The sequence below is a fragment of the Gracilinanus agilis genome, chromosome 2 (genome assembly GCF_016433145.1).
Source record: "Gracilinanus agilis isolate LMUSP501 chromosome 2, AgileGrace, whole genome shotgun sequence".
Lineage (NCBI taxonomy): Eukaryota > Metazoa > Chordata > Mammalia > Didelphimorphia > Didelphidae > Gracilinanus > Gracilinanus agilis.
Genome location: NC_058131.1, coordinates 36,316,007 through 36,336,159, shown reverse-complemented (window position 1 = coordinate 36,336,159; position 20,153 = coordinate 36,316,007). Strand labels below are relative to the sequence as shown.

At 39.6% G+C, this 20,153-nt stretch overlaps 1 protein-coding gene across 1 annotated transcript; it reads right to left on the bottom strand.

Annotated features, from left to right (window-relative positions):
• Nucleotides 1-18,263: 18,263 nt before the first annotated feature.
• On the bottom strand, nt 18,264-19,433 carry LOC123236805 (zinc finger protein 781-like; the record flags this gene model as incomplete). The annotated part of the gene is made up of 2 exons (XM_044663238.1): nt 19,128-19,433; nt 18,264-18,959 (listed from the first exon to the last, which is right to left on the bottom strand). Coding segments are annotated over exons 1-2 (1,002 nt in total), but the record flags the coding sequence as incomplete, so codon positions are not given.
• Between the last annotated feature and the right edge of the window lie 720 nt (nt 19,434-20,153).

Below are 20,153 nucleotides of genomic sequence, written 5' to 3'. Positions count from 1 at the left end.
GATCTTTGCCCAACACTCACAAAGAACACCTAGCACCATGTCTTATAATAGCCATCAAATAAACATGTTACTCATTTCAATGAATCATGGTTCCATTCATTTAAGATACTGTAATAGTATTTCTTTCTCTTTTTTCTTCCTTCCTTCCTTGCTTCCTTCCTTTTGTTGCTTTCTGTACCAGGGCCTCTTGACTCTCAATAAATCTTCATATTTATCCAACTGTTAGCTGGATTAGTTTTCTCTGGGTTATGTAAAAAGAGTGGGCACTAGGGGTGTTAAAATGTAACCTAAATGGTTTGTGGGTACACACACTGGGTTGAAGGAGAGATAGGATCAGCCAGGATAGGGAGACCAAGAATGAAGAATGGCAGTTAGCCCAACTGTCACTCTGATCACCCTAGGCCAGGGTCTTTGGAACCAGCAGGCAAGATAAAGGATTTTAACAGTTTTAATTATGATTTACTAATAAAGGTAGGATAGGGGATTCTACCCTTAAAAACCTAAGGCAAAACCACAGAGCAAGGGGAGGACTTCTCTACTCTAATTCTAATTGACCTAGGCCAGGCAGGGCTCAAGGAGCAGTTCTGGAGTCTCTGGGAAGGCTACTTCAAACCTGGTTCCAGCCAGGTTTGACCAGCATAGTTAAAGGGCCTGAGGGTGGCTTTGAGGGTTCTCACGGTAATCCACAGATGATCACAGGATGCCAAAAGCCAAGGTAGTCAAAGGTACCCAAGTAGAGAGAGTGTGCTTGAGATGCTGTCCACCAGATCCCAAACCCCTCCTCCACTTGGTGCAGCTCTTCAGGTCTTGTCCACTTGCTGGAAACGTCCACCACTCACGATCCCAGGGAATCAGGATGCAGGGTGTCCTTAACTCTGAGATCTCCCAGGGCTAGCAACAGTTTGTGCCAACCACTAATGGAGTCTCTCTCAGAGCACAAGCAACTTCCTGCTCCTTCATTCCATCTTGGAATGCTCCAGCCCTTCCTGCTAGGTTCATATAACCTATATGTAACTAATACTAAATAATCTTCCTCACAAGTTAGTTAACACTGCCTTCTGAGAAGTGCAATACATGTACTTTCTAGGGGCAAGTGCAAAGAATTGGCACTTGTCAATGGACAGATTAACAACAGAATCTCCTATGTGATCTAACATCTTCAGTGATCCATATTGTTCCCTTCCAAAGAATTTCTAAAAGGAAGAAGCTGTTACATTGATGTGTGTGTGTATTTGTGTGTGCTCAAATATCATCCAATAATATGCTTGTGACAGTTTAAGTGCAGTAGTTATTAGATCTGATTTTTATTATTTGCTAATTAATGTGTTTGGATGTTAATTTTTTCTTTGTCACCTTTCAAAGATATACCCCAGCTACCCACTCACACAAAAAATAGAGTTAAACAAACTAAGCCAATAATAATGTCCACAGTTGAGAATATATTCCTCACAGCCCCTTTATAAGCCAACCCATCTGTGCAGAGGAGCAGGAGGCATGCTTGAATGTCAGCCATTTCATACCATGATTGGACACTGTATCTAAGAGAATTTTGATGTCCTGTCTTCTCATTATGTGAAAAAGTATTTCAACTTTAGCTTCAGTGTTTATCCTTCCAATGAATAGTATGGATTCATTTCTCTAAGTACTGATTAAGTTGTTCTCCTTGCTGTCCTAGGGACTCTCAAAAATCTTCTTCAGAACCATATTTGAAAGTGTTGATTCTCCCATGTTCAGCTTTCCTTATAGTCCAACTCTCACAGCTATACATTACTGGATAAGCCATACCATTGACTATATAAACTTTGTTGGCAAGGTGATATGTGACAACTTTTTCATATGCCATCTAGATTTGTCATGGCTTTCCTTCCAAGGAGTAAGCAGCTTTTAATTTCTTGGAAGCAGTCACCATCTGCAGTGAGCTTGGAGCCCAAGAATATAAAGTCAGACATAGTTTACCCTTCTCCTTCTATTTGCCAAGAAGGGATGGGACCAATTGCCATGATCTTAATTTCAGGAATGCCAAGCTCCAAGGCAGTCATTAAGAGGCTTCTTAATTCTTCTTTACTTTCTGCCATAAGAACGTTATTATTTGCATATTTGAGGTTGTTTATATTTTTCCTGTGTAAGAATTAAATTTGAATGGTTTAACTAAAATATATGAAAATTATAAATAATAATTGTGGTTGCCAATTCAAACTATTATTGCTCAAAGTCTAAATGACTTTAATAGCTTTTATTTACAAAAGAGGTGGAAGGAGTGAAAGTAGAGAAATACAAAAGGGTAGAGAAGATCTTAGCCTATCTAACTAAATATTGCCGTGGTGCTTGCCTCAGCCAGGACTTGTTGACCTTCAACCAAATTAAACTCTCTCCAGAAGACAGGAAGAGAAAGCCAGATATCCACTCACTCAGGTTCCCTCCGAAAGGCAGGTCAAGACAATAATTCAAGCTGAAGGTGACTCCTGAGGCTGGCTTTCTTCCTTGAGCCCACCTTCTTGAAGCTGACTTCCTTCTTGAAGTCTACTTCCCTACCCCCAGAAATTCAAGGCCTTTTATAGTGGCTTCTTGTCCCTTCCCCTCTTCACAAGGACCAATCACAGCTTCCAAACTGCCCAGCACTGCCCAGAGGGCAGTGTTTGTGGGAACTACTTCTCATCTTCAGAAGAGGTGAATACTCATCAAAAGGTTTCACAGATTCCTGACTGATTGAGGTGTGAATTCTCATTTCCTAGCTGGTTGAGTTGAAAGGGTGAAGAGCTCCTCCACCTAGTGCTAAGTAGGGTGTTAGCTTTTGTTAATTCAATCCAAAAGTAGACAAAGGAGAGTTAATCCTGTATTCACAGTCTAGTGAGGTACTAAGTAGGTTTACTTAAGTTATTGTTAACCAAGTCTTAACTCAAAATAGACAAAGGGAAGAAAGGGTTCCCTTTCACAAGTGTAAACTCAGAATAGACAAAGAGAACAAAGAATTCCATTTTACACCTGGAAAACTTAATCCCAAATTTTGACTCACCCAGCCTGACATTTCATATGATGTACTCTGTACATACATGTACATAAATACTGTATCAATAAGGTGACAACTTCTAGCCTTGTACTCCTTTCCCAGTCTTAAACCAATTACTTGTCCTTATTCCATTCTAACTATTGCTTCTTGATTGGAATACATGTTGTTCCTCAGAAGACAAATAAGATAATCAGGTGTTTCCATCTCTTTGAGGACTTGCTACATTTTGTTGGGATCCACACAAAGTAGATGTTCTTTTGGAACTCCTTTGTTTTTTCCACAATCCAGCAAATATTGGAAATTTTGTCCCTGCTTCCTCTGTCTCTTTGAAAATCAGCCTGCTCTTGTGTTAATGCTCAGGTCACGTGTTGCTGAAGCCGAGCTTGAGGAATTTTAAGCACAACTTTGCTGTCATGGGAAATGAGGGCAAGTTTCCTGTCATGTGAACATTCTTTGGCATTGCCCTGCTTTGGGATTAGGGTATAAACTGATCTTTTCCAATCCAGTGGCCAGTGTTGAGTTTTCTAAATTTGCTGGCATATCAAGTGCAGTCCTTTAATAGTGTCATCTTTTAGGATTTTAAGTAGCTCAGCTGGAATTTCATCCCTTCCATTTGCCTTATTGCCTTTCTTTCTATGGAACATAGAGCTAGGAAGAAAGGATAGCAGGAGCCTGGGGCTAGAGAAGTTTCTGCTCTGTTTCTCTTTCAATGGGGAGTGGGAGGGTCATATTATATAAGAATGAGAGAGGACCTGAGGCCCACCATATACTAGGGGGCCCCAGGCTGAGAGGGGTTGGCTCTTTCCTTTATCTTTGTGCTCATGGCTGGGGAGCAACAAGGGTTCTCAGGGCACAGAGCTGTCAGTCCATGGCTTTTCCCCTGAGCTCTGGGTCCCTTTTGTCTTGTTGGCCCCAGAGAGCCTGAATGTGAGCAGGCATCCCAGCAGCTGCTGGAGGAAAAGAAAGCAGAGAAGACAGATTAGCCACCCTTTCTGGCATGCCCAAGCCTGGGAAGTTTTTGTTCTGGCCTGTAGCACTGTGCGAGGAAAAACAGATCGCTGTCCACAGAAATAATCTGCCCCATCTTCAGTACTGACGCCACTGATTGTGAGGGTGAAATCCTTGTCAGCACCAGCGCCACTGAACCTGGCTGGGGTTCCTGAGTCTAGGTTGGAAACCATGTAAACGAGTAGCTGAGGAGACTGTCCAGGTTTCTTCTGGAACCAGTTTAGATAGGTGTTTCCATTGCTGTGTTTGAGACTCTCACTGGCCTTGCAGCTGATAGTGACTCTCTCTCCTGGGCTTACAGACACTGAGGCTGGAGACTGGGTCAGCACAACTTCTCCCCTGGAACCTGAAAGCAGGAATGGATGACCAATGAGCAATGATATGAAATGAAGAGAGCACAGGCTCCCTTCCTTTAAATGCTCAGTTTGAGAAGAGGAATGAGCTTCATATGCTTCTCTCTTTAGGCTCATACCTCAAGTTCTGTCTCTGGGTCCCTCCCACTACTTGTTAATTTCCCTGGGCCAGGAAAGGATGACCAGGTGGTGTTATTGGGAAAATCCCCCCATCTCTTTGAGAAAGAATGGGAATCTCCCTAGGCAAAAGTAATAGTCAACTACAATGATTTCAAACTCAAATAGGAAGGGGACCATCAAACCATTCATCAGGATCCCTGCTGGCTGCACACTGGATTCAGAGAACCACAAATTACCATTATTTAATTATATTTATATTTATTTATATTTATTTACACACATATTTCCCAGATACATTTTAATTTGGTTCAATCAGCAAGTCTGATGTTTGACACTTCTGGTCAAATGACACTCTGTGGGTGTCTCTGCCTAAAATGTTCCCAAGGAAGCAGCTGCTACCTTGAGCTAAAGAGCTCAACAGCCTGGGGAGGTTCTGATTCAGGCATGCCTTATTGTGGGAGATGGAACTCATCAGATTGTCCACAGTAGTAATATTTAACATCTTCAGCCTCCACACTGCGAATAATGAGAGTATAATCTGTCCCAAACCCACTGCCACTGAAGTGGGCACAGATTCCTGATACTAGAGAGGTAGCGGCATAGATAGGCTTGGGAGGTTTTCCTGGTGATTGCTGGCACCAGACTACATTACTGCTTATGCCCCGACTGGCCCTGCAGGTGAGGGTGACCCTCTCTTCCAGAGCCACATACTGGGAGGCTGGGGACTGGATCATCCCAATTCAGAATAAGCATTGACGGTCACCACTTTCATCCTCCCCTTCACTGTAATAGCTTTATTTTTTTCATCCCTCTTTTAGTGATATAATTTACACCATTTTACCTCTCTCTTCCCTTTTCTATCAGTGAAATCCTCTTTTTTCACCTCTTGATTTTTTTGCCTGTTATCCTAAACAGCTTACTCCAACATCCTCTGTATACATCTAACTACTATGATAATGATGAATTTTGAAGTTACAAATATCATCTTTTGACAGAAATATAGACAATTTGACCTTATTGAATTCCTTAAATTTTCTTTTTCTTATTTACCTTTTTATACTTTGTGAATTTTTTATTTGTGCATCAAATTTTCTAGGTATGGTCTTCTATTTTATTAAATGACCCTTTTCCCCACTAACAGTATATACTCAGGGGGGCAGCTGGGTGGCTCAGTGGATTGAGAGCCAGGCCTAGAGATGGGATGTCCTAGGTTCAAATTTGGCCTCAGACACTTCCCAGCTGTGTGACCCTGGGCATGTCATTTGACCCCCATTGTCTAGCCCTTACCACTCTTTTGCCTTGGCTCCAAGACAGAAGGTAAGGGTTAAAAAAAGTATACACTCAGTTCTGACGGGTAGATGATTCTTGGTTATAAACCCAGTTCCCTTGCCTTCCAGAATATCATATTCAAGGCATTCTGATCCTTCAGTGCAGAAGCTGTTAGATCCTCTAATTCTCACTGGAGCTCCATGATATTTCATTTATTTCTTTCTAACTGCTTGCAATATCTTCTCCTCAGACTAGGAATTTTTGAATTTGGCTATAAAATTCCTAGGTGTTGCCATTTGGAGATTTATTGCAGGAGATGATCTGTGGATTGTTTCAATTTCTATTTTTCCCTCTTGTTCAAGAATATCAGGGTAGTTTGATAATTCTTGTAATATTGTATATATCCTTTTTTTTTATCACGACTTTCATGTAGTACAATAATTCTTAGATTGTCTCTCCTGGATCTTTTTGCCTGGTCAGTTGTTTTCTCTATGAGATATTTCATATTTCCTCCTTGTTTTTCCCTCCAATTCTTTTGATTTTGTTTGATTGTTTCTTGATGTGCCCCGAGGTCATCAGCCTCTATTTGCCCATTTCTAATTTTTATGGGCTGATTTTCTTCCATCACATTTTGAATCTACTTTTCCATTTGGTTATTTCTACTTTTCCTGGAACTCTTTTCTTCACTGGATTTTTGTGCCTCTTTTTCCATTTGACCAATTCTGCTGTTCAAGCTGTTTTTTGTTTTTTGTTTTTTTTGCATTGCTTTCATTTCTCTTCCCCAACTGTCTTCCATCTCTCTGATTTGATTGTGTAAGATTTAAATCAATGTCCAATACTCCAAGTATTACATTTTATAAAGTTTATTAAAAATCACTTGAAGTAGAAAGAATATAGAGGAAATAGAAGTATAAAAACATAATTATCTAACAGAAATAAGACCATGTAAGTTAGTTCTCCTGCCAGCTCACCTCATACCACCTCCAGCAAAATGCAATTACAGAAGGAACTCAAGAGGCAGTGTAATACAAAATTTGTATCCTCCATACATCAGAACATAATATGGGAAGGAAAGTGGGATGCTGGGAATAATAGTTCTAGGGTTCAAATTGTGATGATATCCTTTGAACTCTTCCAACTCCTGAGACCAATTTCTATTTTTTCTTTGTTGTTTTGCATGTGGCTTCTTTGATCTCACTGTATTCTACTGAGTCTATGCCTCACTCTTCTTTGTCCCCTTAGACATTTCTATGGTTAGGTATTACTTTGGTTCATTTTCCCATTCATATATTTTTAGAATTATATCTTAATGGTGGGTTCTGTTTTCAGAGTAGAGGAGACATTCTACTAAACTGCAATTTTTTCCTCAGCTCTAATTCTGAGTTTCTGGAACTTTTACTACTTCTATGGTCAAATGATGGCCTATAGGCTGAGAGTTCTAGCAGCTGCTGATTCTGTCTCCTTTAGGGATTGTTGATGGCTTGAAGATCTCAGAGCCCTGGGAGCTACTTTGTCCTGGGTACAAGATCCTTACCACAGGCTTAAATAGGCCAAATTTCAGAGACGTGGGGACCTTACTGCAGGCCAGTGCCAGAGCCTGGGACTTCAAGGGTTAGTTAGGCATGGAGTGCTCTGCTGTTGCCTTAGGTAGGGTTCCAGGGTCTCAAATCTGTACTCAGATTCAGAATCCAGTAACCTAGATAGGTGGTAGTTTGCCTATACTCTTCTGTCATGATTTTTTATGTTGTTCTTTTTGCTATGATTTTGGTTAGATTACTGTCTAGACATGGTGGTAGACAGGAGACTAGGGCATGGATTGCCTTAAAATTTTGTCTCTTTCTGGTCCCCCTGGCCACTCCCTCTCCTGGTCAATAAGAATGTTTTAACGGAATAAGATTACAAGGGGAAACTGGAAGTCACATATTATGCCAAAGATCAAAAGAGGAGAATTTACAAATTGTATCATATAATTGTTATAATTCACTTCCTAGTGATGTGTGCCAAATTAGGAGAAAGTCTTGAGGTAGTGCTGGTCAAGTTCCATGATCCTCTGATTTCTAAATTACAAATGCAATCCAGTCAGGAACCATCAGCTCCAGAGGAGTAGAACGCCAGAAGAGCTTTCTGACATTGGCATGATGACTTTGAAGTTATAACAGGAATTTTGAAATGATATGGATATCTTAATGAATACATTGCAAAGTGGCACAGAGAGAAGCTGGTCTGATTCCCTCCCATCTCCCAACACAAATAAGTATGAAAACAAAACCAAAACTCCTGCCTCAGCCCTCTCTCATCACTTTGGGATCTAGGCTTCCTAGTAATTCCAACTCTATTCCATAGTTCTGTGAGTGATATCTTTCCTCATCCTCTTCTCCATTCAGACTCATTTAACTATTACATTCCCCCATCCAAGAGGCACACCTCTACCTCTCTATCCCTTTCCATTCTTTCTTTTTTTGGGAGGTGTTGAAATTCTTTTTTTGTAATTTTTAGGATATTTTTCCATGGTTACATGATTCATGTTTTATTCTACCACTTCCTTCCAACCCCCTCCCATTGTCAACTTGAAACTGGGTTTTACATGTGTCGTTGATCAAGACTTATTTCCATATAATTGATATTTGCAAAGTGTGATCATTTAGAGCAGGGGTCAGCAACGTATGGCTCTCGAGCCATATCTGGCTCTTTTGAGGGCCAGATATGGCTCTTTCTGCAGGAGCCATAAAGTCATTTTTTTTCAGATGCTGTTACAGGAGCGTGCACTGTGAGCACTGTATGGCTCTCACAAAATTACATTTAAAAAATGTGGCGTTTATGGCTCTCATGGCCAAAAAGGTTGCCGACCCCTAATTTAGAGTCTACTTACCCAATAATATTCTCATTAACCCATGTGATCAATTTGTTTTTCTTCTGCGTTTCTGTTCCCATACTTATTTCTCTGGATGGGGATAGTGTTCTTTCCTCATAGGTCCCTCAGAAATGTCTTGGATCATTGCATTGCTGCTAGTAAAGAAGTCCATTACATTCAATTATACCACAGTGTATCCATCTCTGTGTATATGTTTCTCCTGGTTCTGCTCCTTTCACTCTGCATCAATTCCTGGAGTTCCTTTCAGTTCACATGTAATTCCTCCAGTTTATTATTCCTTTTAGCACAATAGTATTCCATTACCAGCAGATACAACAATTTGTTTAGCCATTCCGCTATGGAAGGGCATCCCCTCATTTTCCAATTTTTTGCCACTACAAAGACCTTGGCTATAAATATTTTTGTACAAGTCTTTTTCCTTATTAGCCTTTTGGGGTACAAATCCAGCAGTGGTATAGCTGGAACAAAGGGCTGACAGTCATTTAAAGCCCTTTGCGCATAATTCCAAATTGCCCTCCAGAATGGTTAGACCAATTCACAACTCCACCAGCAAATGTATTAGTGTCCCAATTTTGCCACATCCCCTCCAATATTTATTGCTTTCCTTTGCTGTCATATTGGCCAATCTGCTAGGTGTGCGGTGTTACCTCAGAGTTGTTTTAATTTACATTTCTCTAATCAGAAGAGATTGGGAACACTTTTTCATGTGCTTATTGACAGTTTTGATTTCATCATGTGAAAATTGCCTATTCATGTCCCTTGACCATTTGTCGATTGGGGAATGGCTTGATTTTTTTTGTAAATTAGTATATTGTTTTGATGACAATTGCTTTATAGTACAGTTTAAAATATGTTACTGCTAGGCCACCATCCTTCAAATTTTTTTCATTATTTCTTTGATAGTCTTGATCTTTTGTTTTTCCAGATGAACTTTGTTATAATTTTTTTCTAATTCTATACAAAAGTTTTTTGGTAGTTTGATAGGTATGGCACTGAATCAGTAGATTAATTTGGGTAGGATTGATATTTTAGCTGATTCTATCCAGGAGAAAATAATGTTTTTCCAATTGTTTAGATCTAGTTTTAATTATATGAAGTGTTTGGTCATTGTGTTCATATAATTCCTGTATTTGTCTTGGCAGATAAGATTCCTAAATATTTTATATTGTCTTGAGTGATTTTAAGTGGATTTTTTCTTTCTATCTCTTGCTGCTGAGTTTTTTTGGAAATATATAAAAATGTTGATGATTTATGTGGGTTTATCTTGTACCTTACAACTTTAATAAAGTGGTTAGTTATTTCTATTAGCCTTTTAGTTGATTTTCTGGGGTTCTTTAAATATACTATCATATCATCTGCAAAGAGTGATAGTTTAGTCCCCTCATTGACTACTTTAATCCCTTCCATTTCTTTTTCTTCTCTAATTGCTATTGCTAGCATTTCTAGTACATTATTGAATAAAAGAGGTGATAATGGACACCCTTGCTTCACTCTTGATCTTAATGGGAAGGCTTCTAACTTGCCCCCATTGCAGATGATATTTGCTGATGGTTTGAAATATATATTATTGATTATTTTAAGAAAAGGTCCTTCTAATCCTATACTTTCTAGTGTTTTCAATATGAATGAGTTTTGTATTTTGTCGAAGGCTTTTTCTGCATCTATTGATATAATCATGTGATTTCTTTTGGTTTGATTATTGATACTGGAAATTATGTGGATGGCTTTTCTAATATTAAACTATCCTTGCATTGCTGGTATAAATTCCACCTAATCAAAGTGAATAATCCTCGTGATCACTTACTGGAGCCTTTTTTGCTAGTATTTTACTTAAGATTTTTCCATATATGTTCATTAAGGAGATTGGCCTGTAGTTTTCTTTCTTGTTTTTTGGTCTGATTGGCTTTGGAATCAGTACCATATTTGTGTCATAAGAGGAATTTGGTAAAACTCCTTCCTAAGAAAAAATCCCCAGGGCTAGATGGATTCACAAGTAAATTCTGTCAAACATTTAAAGAACAACTGATCCCAATCTATACAAATTATTTGACAAAATAAGCAAAGAAGGAGTTTTACTCTTTCCATTTTTCACTATTTGTCTCTGGGTCATATAAAAATGGTTGCTGCCACCTTCCAAATACCAATCCTGATCTTTCCTACTTGAGTACCCAAAGAATAAGGGAGGCCTGGCTCCATTTCAGAAATTATGAATTCACAATTGCCTGTGATGGAGGCAGTATCACTAAACCTTTAACCAAGAACTGGGGTTAGGGATCTGGGACACCTTAGCTTGTATAGGGGATGTTTGAAGGGAAAGTGTGACTCAATGGTAAATTGGGGGTGGTGCCCTGTGACTTTTGAGATGTGAATGTGAATGTGAATGTGAATGTGAATGTGAATGTGAATGTGGATAGCCAGTAGTTAGTTGTAGGAGAGAGCTATGTTCTAGATTGCTTCAGATGGGCTCACCATGAGGTAAGAAGTGGAGAATGAGACTCAAAGGAAAGGGGAGGCAGCAGAAGTCTGCTTCCTTCAGGGTTCCTTGCACAGACTTACCTGGGACCTGCACCTGAAGAGTTGGTTTCCAAAAGTCAGAGTGATCTTAGTTCCTCAGGGTCTCGCTTACATCCAGCCCACTCTGGGTGGGTCTTCCCAGACATGAGAGTCCCACTTTGCCCAGCCTCTGTAGCCCCAGGATTGGCCCTTTCCTCCAAAGGTACCGTGGGTCAGGATCTCAAGATTCTGCCTGCCTCTACGTGCCAAACCCTGCCCTTCATCATAAGGAATTCCCCAATACCCTTTTCCAGACTTTTTATCCTTCCCTCTGATGTGGGCTGATAGAAGGCACTGAGGGGGTAGTGAGGAAAGGGACCCTCAGACGCTGAAACCTGTCATTTTTCACTAGTTAAAACTGGTTAAACATCAAGTACAAAACCTGTAGTTTCAGCATTAGTCAAACATGAATTGCATATAGTTGTTATCAACTCTGTGTATGGGATCTGTAATATTCCATACTGGGCATCAGTTTTGTGCCTCATTGGTTTCATGAAGTAATCATTTGTTCTTAGAATTGTAACATCATTAACTACCTATAGCAGTCCTCTAGGGTACCATATCCCCTATCCCATATTCTCATTCCAGGACAGGGAGAACTCTCCCACACTGACCAATGATGACAAGGTGGTTTTAAAAAGATGTGGCTATCTCTCTATCTGGATCTTGGAGAAATAGATGCTATATATGGATCTCAGAGATAGTATGGATGGAGGAGGGATTGTATGCCCAGGCCTAAGCTGCTTGTAGTTGGTGAGGGAGAAAGGACACTCTCCTCCCACAGTTGTTGTTGATATAATCTATGCCTCTCCTCCCTAACAGGCTTGACTAAGCCTGCCAGTTGTTAGCCTCTCTAGGTCCCAACCTGAGGTTGGATTGTTGATAAGGGCTATTGATTAGCTATTGTAAATGGTATAATCTGACTGCATATTGATTTCCCCTTCCCAAGGGCTTTGGTATAATAACCACTCAGGAAAGGTACTTGTTGGTAAACACTGTATTGAATCTATTGATGGGGTAAGGAAACAAGGTAACAGGATTGAGAATTTAGGAACCCTATTGCTAATTATTTGACTATTAATCTAAATTGTTGATCAAGGTCTGGAGATTGCTAGGCTTAGTAGGCACTGGAGGTTCTTCATTCTCTCACTAACTTTGACCTGACTTGGCCATAGCCAAGCCACAGATTAGGTAAGGCTATTTGTTGATGTTGATCAGTAAACTCTCTCAGCTCTGCTAACAATGATGCTGATTGATCACTAGCTCTCTCTGTAGGATAACAGGTCACAGGTTTCAGGCCTACTCTTTCACCCTTCACCTCCCACCTTCCCAAGCCCCTGCTCCAATCAGAGTCGAGCTTGTCTTGCACTTGGGGGTATTTATAGGGCTGGGGCCAACTGCTTTTTGCCCTTAGCTCATGGCACCTGGGACATTCCAAGGTTCTCAACTGCTGGTCCTGTCATTTAAAGTGACATCCATCTTGTCCCAGATAATGATTTTAACAGTGGACAATGTGGAAGAAGGGGCCTGCACACTGAGGACTCTGGCATTTCAGAGGAATCCCCCAAATTTGAACATGCTCATTATTCCCTATGACATTGCATCCTAAAACACACCTTCACCTGAATTTGGCCATGCCCTTCTTCCAGAGTTTTCAGGAAAGGTGTTGATTTCTCTGAAATGGGAGATGACAAGCTCCCTGGCCTTAATAAATATTCCAACCCTAATCCTTGTAGCTGGGAAGCTAATATTCTACAATTGTGGCTGTTACTCCATACATGAAGCTGCCACTACAAGAGAGCTGCTACTCTATACAATCAGCTGCAAAGAGGCTACTCTACTAGCCCCTGGACTTGTCCATCAGCCCTGAGGCTACCTGATTAGCTTCCATATTATTCCACCAGTTATTATAGAACCATAAACTACTTCAAATACATTTATTTTTCTTACAAATTGAACAAAAGTTGAGTCTTGCATTCTTGGGCTGATGTTGAAAGCCGTTATATGTAAAAAGCCAATTGGAGAAATAGGGTCAAATTTAGGGCCTGTTATCTGGATTCCCTACGTGACCAATCCAGGCTGAGGCAGTCTTTGTGTTTGGTCCTGGTCACCTGAGCCCTGAAAAGCTCTGATACCAGCAGGTAGATTAATCCAAAAACAACTTGACCCCTCCAAGAGGCTATTAGGAGTCATTTAGAGAAACAGAGTCTGTAATAGATGTTTTATCTGGATCCCATTACAAAATCATCGGCAAGTAAAACTGCGTGTATGATTTTTCTGCACTACATGTCAGATGCAGATAGAATGGACCATCTAAGGTAAAAATCTGAGGCTCCTCTTTTGACTCATTTTTAGATCCCCACATTCTCTCAACATTCTTATTGGAAAGCTTTGAGTCCTTAACCAGACCAGCAGCTACTGAGTTAACAATTCCTCTCCTTGACAATTTCTCTCCTTGATAATTAAGAAGCCTGAAACCTAAAAAATATATTACTTAGATAAAGACTGGAGCCGGACAATTTAGTCCAGACTATCTGACCAGGTGCAGATCTGTAAATCAAGGCAGAACGCAATTAGTAAACATCTCCATGAAATTTATTTCTGCTCCCAGAAGTAAACCCTACTAATTGGTGGTTGGAATTTGGCCCTTGTCCTTGCACCCATATCTCTACTTTTTAGACTTTAATGGATTGTGTATGATTTGTAACCCCTTCACAGCTGTTACTCTTTGTGTTCTTTGTTTGAAACCAGTATAAAATAAAGTCCAAATCCCATAGCATCGGATCAGCATGGGCTAACCTCTAGTTCGGCTGTTCTCAGTTTCTTTTCCTGTCTTAGCAATCCGACGCCGTAAAACGCCACTCAGGACCCCTGCCATATAGAGCTGGTCCTCTATAGGCTGAGATTCTTCTACAAATTTGGGTGTTTCTCCCACAAGAACTCTTCTCTACTCTGTCTCTGACCCAGTGATACTGGCCTCCTGGATGATTCTTGGTCAAAACCCTCCATCTTGTAATTCTGCCTTTTCCTTAGTTGTCTCCACTGCTTGGAATATGTCCTTCATGCTCACTTCAACCTCTTGGATTCAGTCTTCTCAAGTAGCATCTCACTTTCTGAGAAGTTTCTCTTTGTCCCTAAAACGCTTACTTTCTTTCTGACAGTCCTAGATCCAGTTCTTCAGGCCTTCAATTCTGCCCCAGGGCTTAAATTCTACCTGGGCCACTCCCATGCTCATCTCTGGGCCTCCACTTTTCCCATCTCTTCAACACCTGCCTCTTTTCCTTCTTCATGTCCTGGACTCATACCTTCCTTCCTACTGAACAGGTAGATATCCAGAAACCCTGGGCAATAGACTAATCTGAAAGAATCTTATAATTTGAGGTGTTGACAGCAAATGTCTCTTGAGAAAAGGTTCTTTAGGGTACCATTTATAAGGATGAATCTAGATTTGATGGAACTTTTTGGGATTTATTTTTAAAATATTTTTATTTAATTAATTTAGAACATTTTTCCATGGTTGTAAGATTCATGTTCTATCCCTTCCCTCCTCCCACCTACTCCCATAGCCAATGCACATTTCCACTGGGTTTTACATGTGTTATTGATCAAGACCCATTTCCACACCATTGATATTTGTGCTTGGGTGCTCATTTTGAGTCAATATCCCCAATTATATCCCCATCCACCCATGTGATCAAGCAGTTATTTTTCTTCTGTGTTTCTATTACCTGTATATTCTATTATCCTCTGAATGTGGATAGCACTCTCTCATAGGTCCCTCATAGCTGTCCCAGATCATTGCATTGTTGCTTATAGATAAGCCCATTATATTCGATTTTTACCATAGTGTATTCGTTTCTGACCATGTTTTCCTGGTTCTGCTCCTTTCACTCTGAATCAATTCCTGGAGGTCATTCCAGTTCACATGGAATTCATCCAGTTCATTATTCCTTTGAGCACAATAGTATTTTATGGAACTATCTTGAAATAAATTATTTTTTTTATTTAGATTTTTTTTAAACCATTGTACTTCGGTGTATTGTCTCATAGGTGGAAGAGTGGTAAGGGTGGGCAATGGGGGTCAAGTGACTTGCCCAGGGTCACACAGCTGGGAAGTGGCTGAGGCCGGGTTTGAACCTAGGACCTCCTGTCTCTAGGCCTGACTCTCACTCCACTGAGCTACCCAGCTGCCCCTTGAAATAAATTATAATGTAGTAGCACTTCAATTCACCTGTTTTCCTCTTAGGATAACTATATTTGACCTTGCATGTGTGAGTGTGAAACCTCCTACCCCCTTTTATGATTATAATAATATTAACCTTTATGATTTTTAAAATACACAATCATTAGTTTTGAGTTTATAGTCAAGTAACAATTAGCTTTATAAAAATTATAAACATTAGCTAAGATAGTTACAGTTTAGTTTACTATCAAATCCTGTTTACGTCCTGTCCTTAAGCCTGTAACCTAGGAGATTCCATAAATCCTACCACACCAGTCTTGGGTGTATAACAAAATGGTCAGACAAAAAGAGGAAGGATGGTCTTGTTTGTAGAAAAAGACAAGTCATGCAGGAGGTGGAAGGCTACACTTGTCTTCATATATCAGTTAACCAAAACTGTTGCTTTCTACTATTTCACAATAATCATCAGTGAAAATACCAAGATCCTGAGTACTGCGAAGTTACCACCCACAGTAATATTTTTTATACTTACCATATTAATTGCACTTGTGTCATTAAGAAGATGCCCATATGAATGATTTTGCATCTATTCTATTTTCATTGTGATTATATTTTCTGTTACTGTGTCATGAGATTTCTTGGCATAAAAAAGTATCTCCTAGGGCTCAGGGTCTCTGCTCTTGATATGACCAGGGTCTGGCTTTATTGGGATTCTGTTCATACAATAAACCTATTTAGCTTGGAGTTCTGTACTGGTGTGATGATTTTTCACCACATATGTAGTACAGACCTTACTGCAAAATAGGCTCAAGGTTTGATATGTAACTGATAGGTTTAGAAATTTTAGAACTAAGTGTAATTGTATCAGTTATGTTACACTGGCCTCTGAATGCAATCAATCCAGAATCTCAAGAAGATAGATGCGTGGTGATTTTCTATGTAAGATAATTATTTTGATAATGCATTCAACTGAGTAGAAATCACTGGAATGTCAATAATGTTCTTTCACATTTCAAATCTATAATGTAATTTTTTATCTTTTAATTTTTGCTTTGTAGGAATTTTTGGGAAACCTTATAGGAAATTATTCTAATTATGAATGATTTCTATAGAGCAAAGACATTATTTCCTTAATAGATTAAACCCTCTTTAGATCTAGATGCTATGAATTGATGAATTAAGGCATTCGAGAACAAGGTTAGGATTTTTTAAAACTGAAGTATTTAATTGGCCATAGTGTTTTAAAGCAAACAATAACTTCTTATTTCCACTTTTAATCTTGGTTGCATTAGTTTTGTTTGTACAAATAGTTTTGAATTTAATATAATAAAAATTACCTATTTTACACCTTTTAATGTTATCAATTTCTTATTTGGTCATAAATTTTTCCCTTATCAATAAATTGATCTGAAAGTTAAACTATTCGACCCTCCCTTAATTTGTTTATGGGATAATGCTTTAGGTCTAAATTATATGCCTATTTGGGCTTAATCTTAGGAGAGTTTATGACATAGTAGAGTGAATTGTATGATTTTGAGCAAGCTAAGAGGCCAGTGTGAATGTCTGTGGTTTCTGTAATGAATAGTATAAGAGAAAAAATTAAGAGACTGGCCCTAAATTAATTTTATTTATTCTAAGGTTGTAGGGGGAAAAGATGGAAAAATAGGAGAGATATACATTCCTCATTGCTCCAATTAGCTTGTTATTCTGTGGCCACCATTATGGTGCTTTAGCCATTCACAAGGGAAGTCCAGGCAGCAACAAAACTGAAAAAGATATGAGCTTTGATATCTGCTCTTGCTTCAGTTAATTAAACCTTTTCTCTGCCCACTAACTCACAAATCTCTCCTCAGGAGCCAACTGTGGCATTCTTTTTTGCCCGGGCTGGCCAGGGGGGACAGACCAGGGGCAATGTAGGAGACATCACCCTGCCCTCATCTCATGATTTTGATTCTTTTGCTGCCTTTTTGTGCCTGCCATTCTATCCTCACTCAATGGTTTCCATCACACAATCCTCACCTCTCAGTCAAGTTCAGGTTCATGCCAGGTATGCTACCTCAGAAAACGGAGAAGATAAATTTCCTTCATATAATAGCAAGACTGAAGCTGCATGTAAACATTTTCACATAGCTTGTGTTCTTAATTAAGGTTTCCCCCCATTGTAGACTTTCTTATGTACAGCAAGACTGGAGTTATTTGTGAATGTCTTTCCACACTGATTGCATTCATTAAGTTTATCACCAGTGTGAACTCTTTGATGTACAAGAAGATAGGATCTTGAACTGAAAGTCTTTCCCCATGCTTGTATTCATAAGGTTTCTTGCCATTGTGCATTCTCTGATGTATAACAGGAGGGGATTTCTGACTGAATGCTTTTCCACATTTCTTGCATTAATAAAGTTTCTCCTTAGTGTGGATTTCTGGTGTATAGCACAATCAAATCTCTTCCTGAATTTCTTTCCATATTGCTTGCATTCATAAAGCCTCTCCCTAGTATCTCCAATGTACATGAAGATATGATCTTGATCTGAATGTCTTTCCACAGTGCTTGTATTCATAAGGTTTCTTGCCATTGTGGATTGTCTGATGCATAGCATGATAGGATCTCCTTCTGAATGCCTTCTCACACATTTTACATTCATGAGATTTCTCCCCAGTGTGGACTCTCTGATGTACAGGAAGACTAGAGTTATAAGAGAATGCCTTTCCACATTGCTTGCATTCATACAGTTTCTTCCTAGTTTGCACTCTAATATATAGCAAGTTTGAAGCTCCACCTGAAAGACTTTTTTCATTGCTTGCTTTAACAAGATTTTTCCCCAGTGTGGATTCTCTGATGTACAGCAAGAGAGGAGCTCCGACTGAATGTCTTTCCACAGTGCTTGCATTCATAAGGTTTCTCCCCAGTGTGGACTCTCTGATGTACAGCAAGATTGGAGTTAAATGCGAAACTCTTTCCACATTGCTGGCATTCATAAGGTTTCTCCCCAGTGTGGACTCTCTGATGTATAGCAAGATCAGATTTCTGACTGAATGCCTTTCCACATTGCTGGCATTCATAAGGTTTCTCCCCAGTGTGTACTCTCTGATGTAAAGCAAGACTGGAGCTCTGATTGAATGCCTTTCCACATTTCTTGCATTCATAAGGTTTCTCCCCAGTGTGAATCCTTTGATGTATAGCAAGTCGGGAGCTCCGTCGGAATTTCTTTCCACATTGTTTGCATTCATAAGGTTTCTCCCCAGTGTGGATTCTCTGATGTACCACAAGTTTGTAGCTCTGACTGAATGCCATTCCACATTTCTTGCATTCATAAGGTTTTTCTCCAGTGTGGACTCTCTGATGTACAGCAAGACTGGAGCTCTGATTGAATGCCTTTCCACATTGCTTGCATTCATAAAGTTTCTCCCCAGTATGGATTCTCCGATGTACAGCAAGTTGGAAGCTCTGACGGAATGCCTTTCCACACTGCTTGCATTCATAAGGTTTCTCCCCAGTGTGGATTCTCTGATGTACAGCAAGACTGGCTTTATTTGAGAATCTCTTTCCACACTGATTGCATTCATAAGGTTTCTCCCCAGTGTGGATTCTCTGATGTATAGCAAGGTAGCATTTCCTTCTGAATGCCTTTCTGCATTTCTTGCATTCATAAGGTATCTCCTCAGTGTGGACTCTCTGATGTACAGCAAGAGTGACATTATTTTTGAATGTCTTTCCACACTGATCACATTCATAAGGTCTATCACAAGTGTGGATTCTCTGATGTATAGCAAGATGGGATCTCTGACTGAATGATTTTCCACATTGCTTGCATTCATGAGGTTTTTCCCCAGTGTGGATTCTCTGATGTATAGCAAGAGAGGAGCTCTGACTGAATGATTTTCCACATTGCTTGCATTCATAAGGTTTCTCTCCAGTGTGGACTCTCTGATGTACCACAAGTTTGTAGCTCTGACTGAATGCCTTTGCACATTGTTTGCATTCATAAGGTTTCTCCCCAGTGTGGATTCTCTGATGTACAGAAAGAGAGGAGCTCTGACTGAATGACTTTCCACATTGCTTGCATTCATAAGGTTTCTCCCCAGTGTGGACTCTCTGATGTACAGCAAGTTTGGAGCTCCGACTGAATTCTTTTTCACATTGCTTGCATTTATAAGGTTTCTCCCCAGTGTGGACTCTCTGATGTACAACAAGACTGGCATTATTTGTGAATATCTTTCCACACTGATTGCATTCATAATTTCTATCAGCAGTATGGATTCTCTGATGTATAGCAGGGGAGGAGCTAAGACTGAATGTATTTCCACATTGCTTATATTCATAATGTCTCTCACCAGTATGGATTCTCTGATATCTAAGAAGACTGGTCCTGTGCATAAAAGTCTTTTTGCACTGATTAATTTCAGTAGATAGTTCCTCAGTGTGCACTCTCTGATGTTCAATAGGAGATGAATTTTGAGGTACAACACAGAATTCTCTAAAAGCAAAGTTATCTGGACCACCACTTATGAATCTTTGTAGGTCCATTTCTTCCACAGGAAGGCTTACCTCTGTTGCATTTGTCTTCATTTCATGTCTGATCTCACCTTCTAAAAGAAACAAACAGCAAAACATACAGATATGGTGACATATACACATATATATCTCTATCTTCTTTCCTCCATTGTTAGAAGATAAACTGCTTTATATCCTATTTCCTCAGATAAGAAAAAAATTCTTCCAATTTAAATAGGCACAACCTATCCTTTGAAAATGCCATGCATCAAAGCTAAACAACAATTTAAATAACA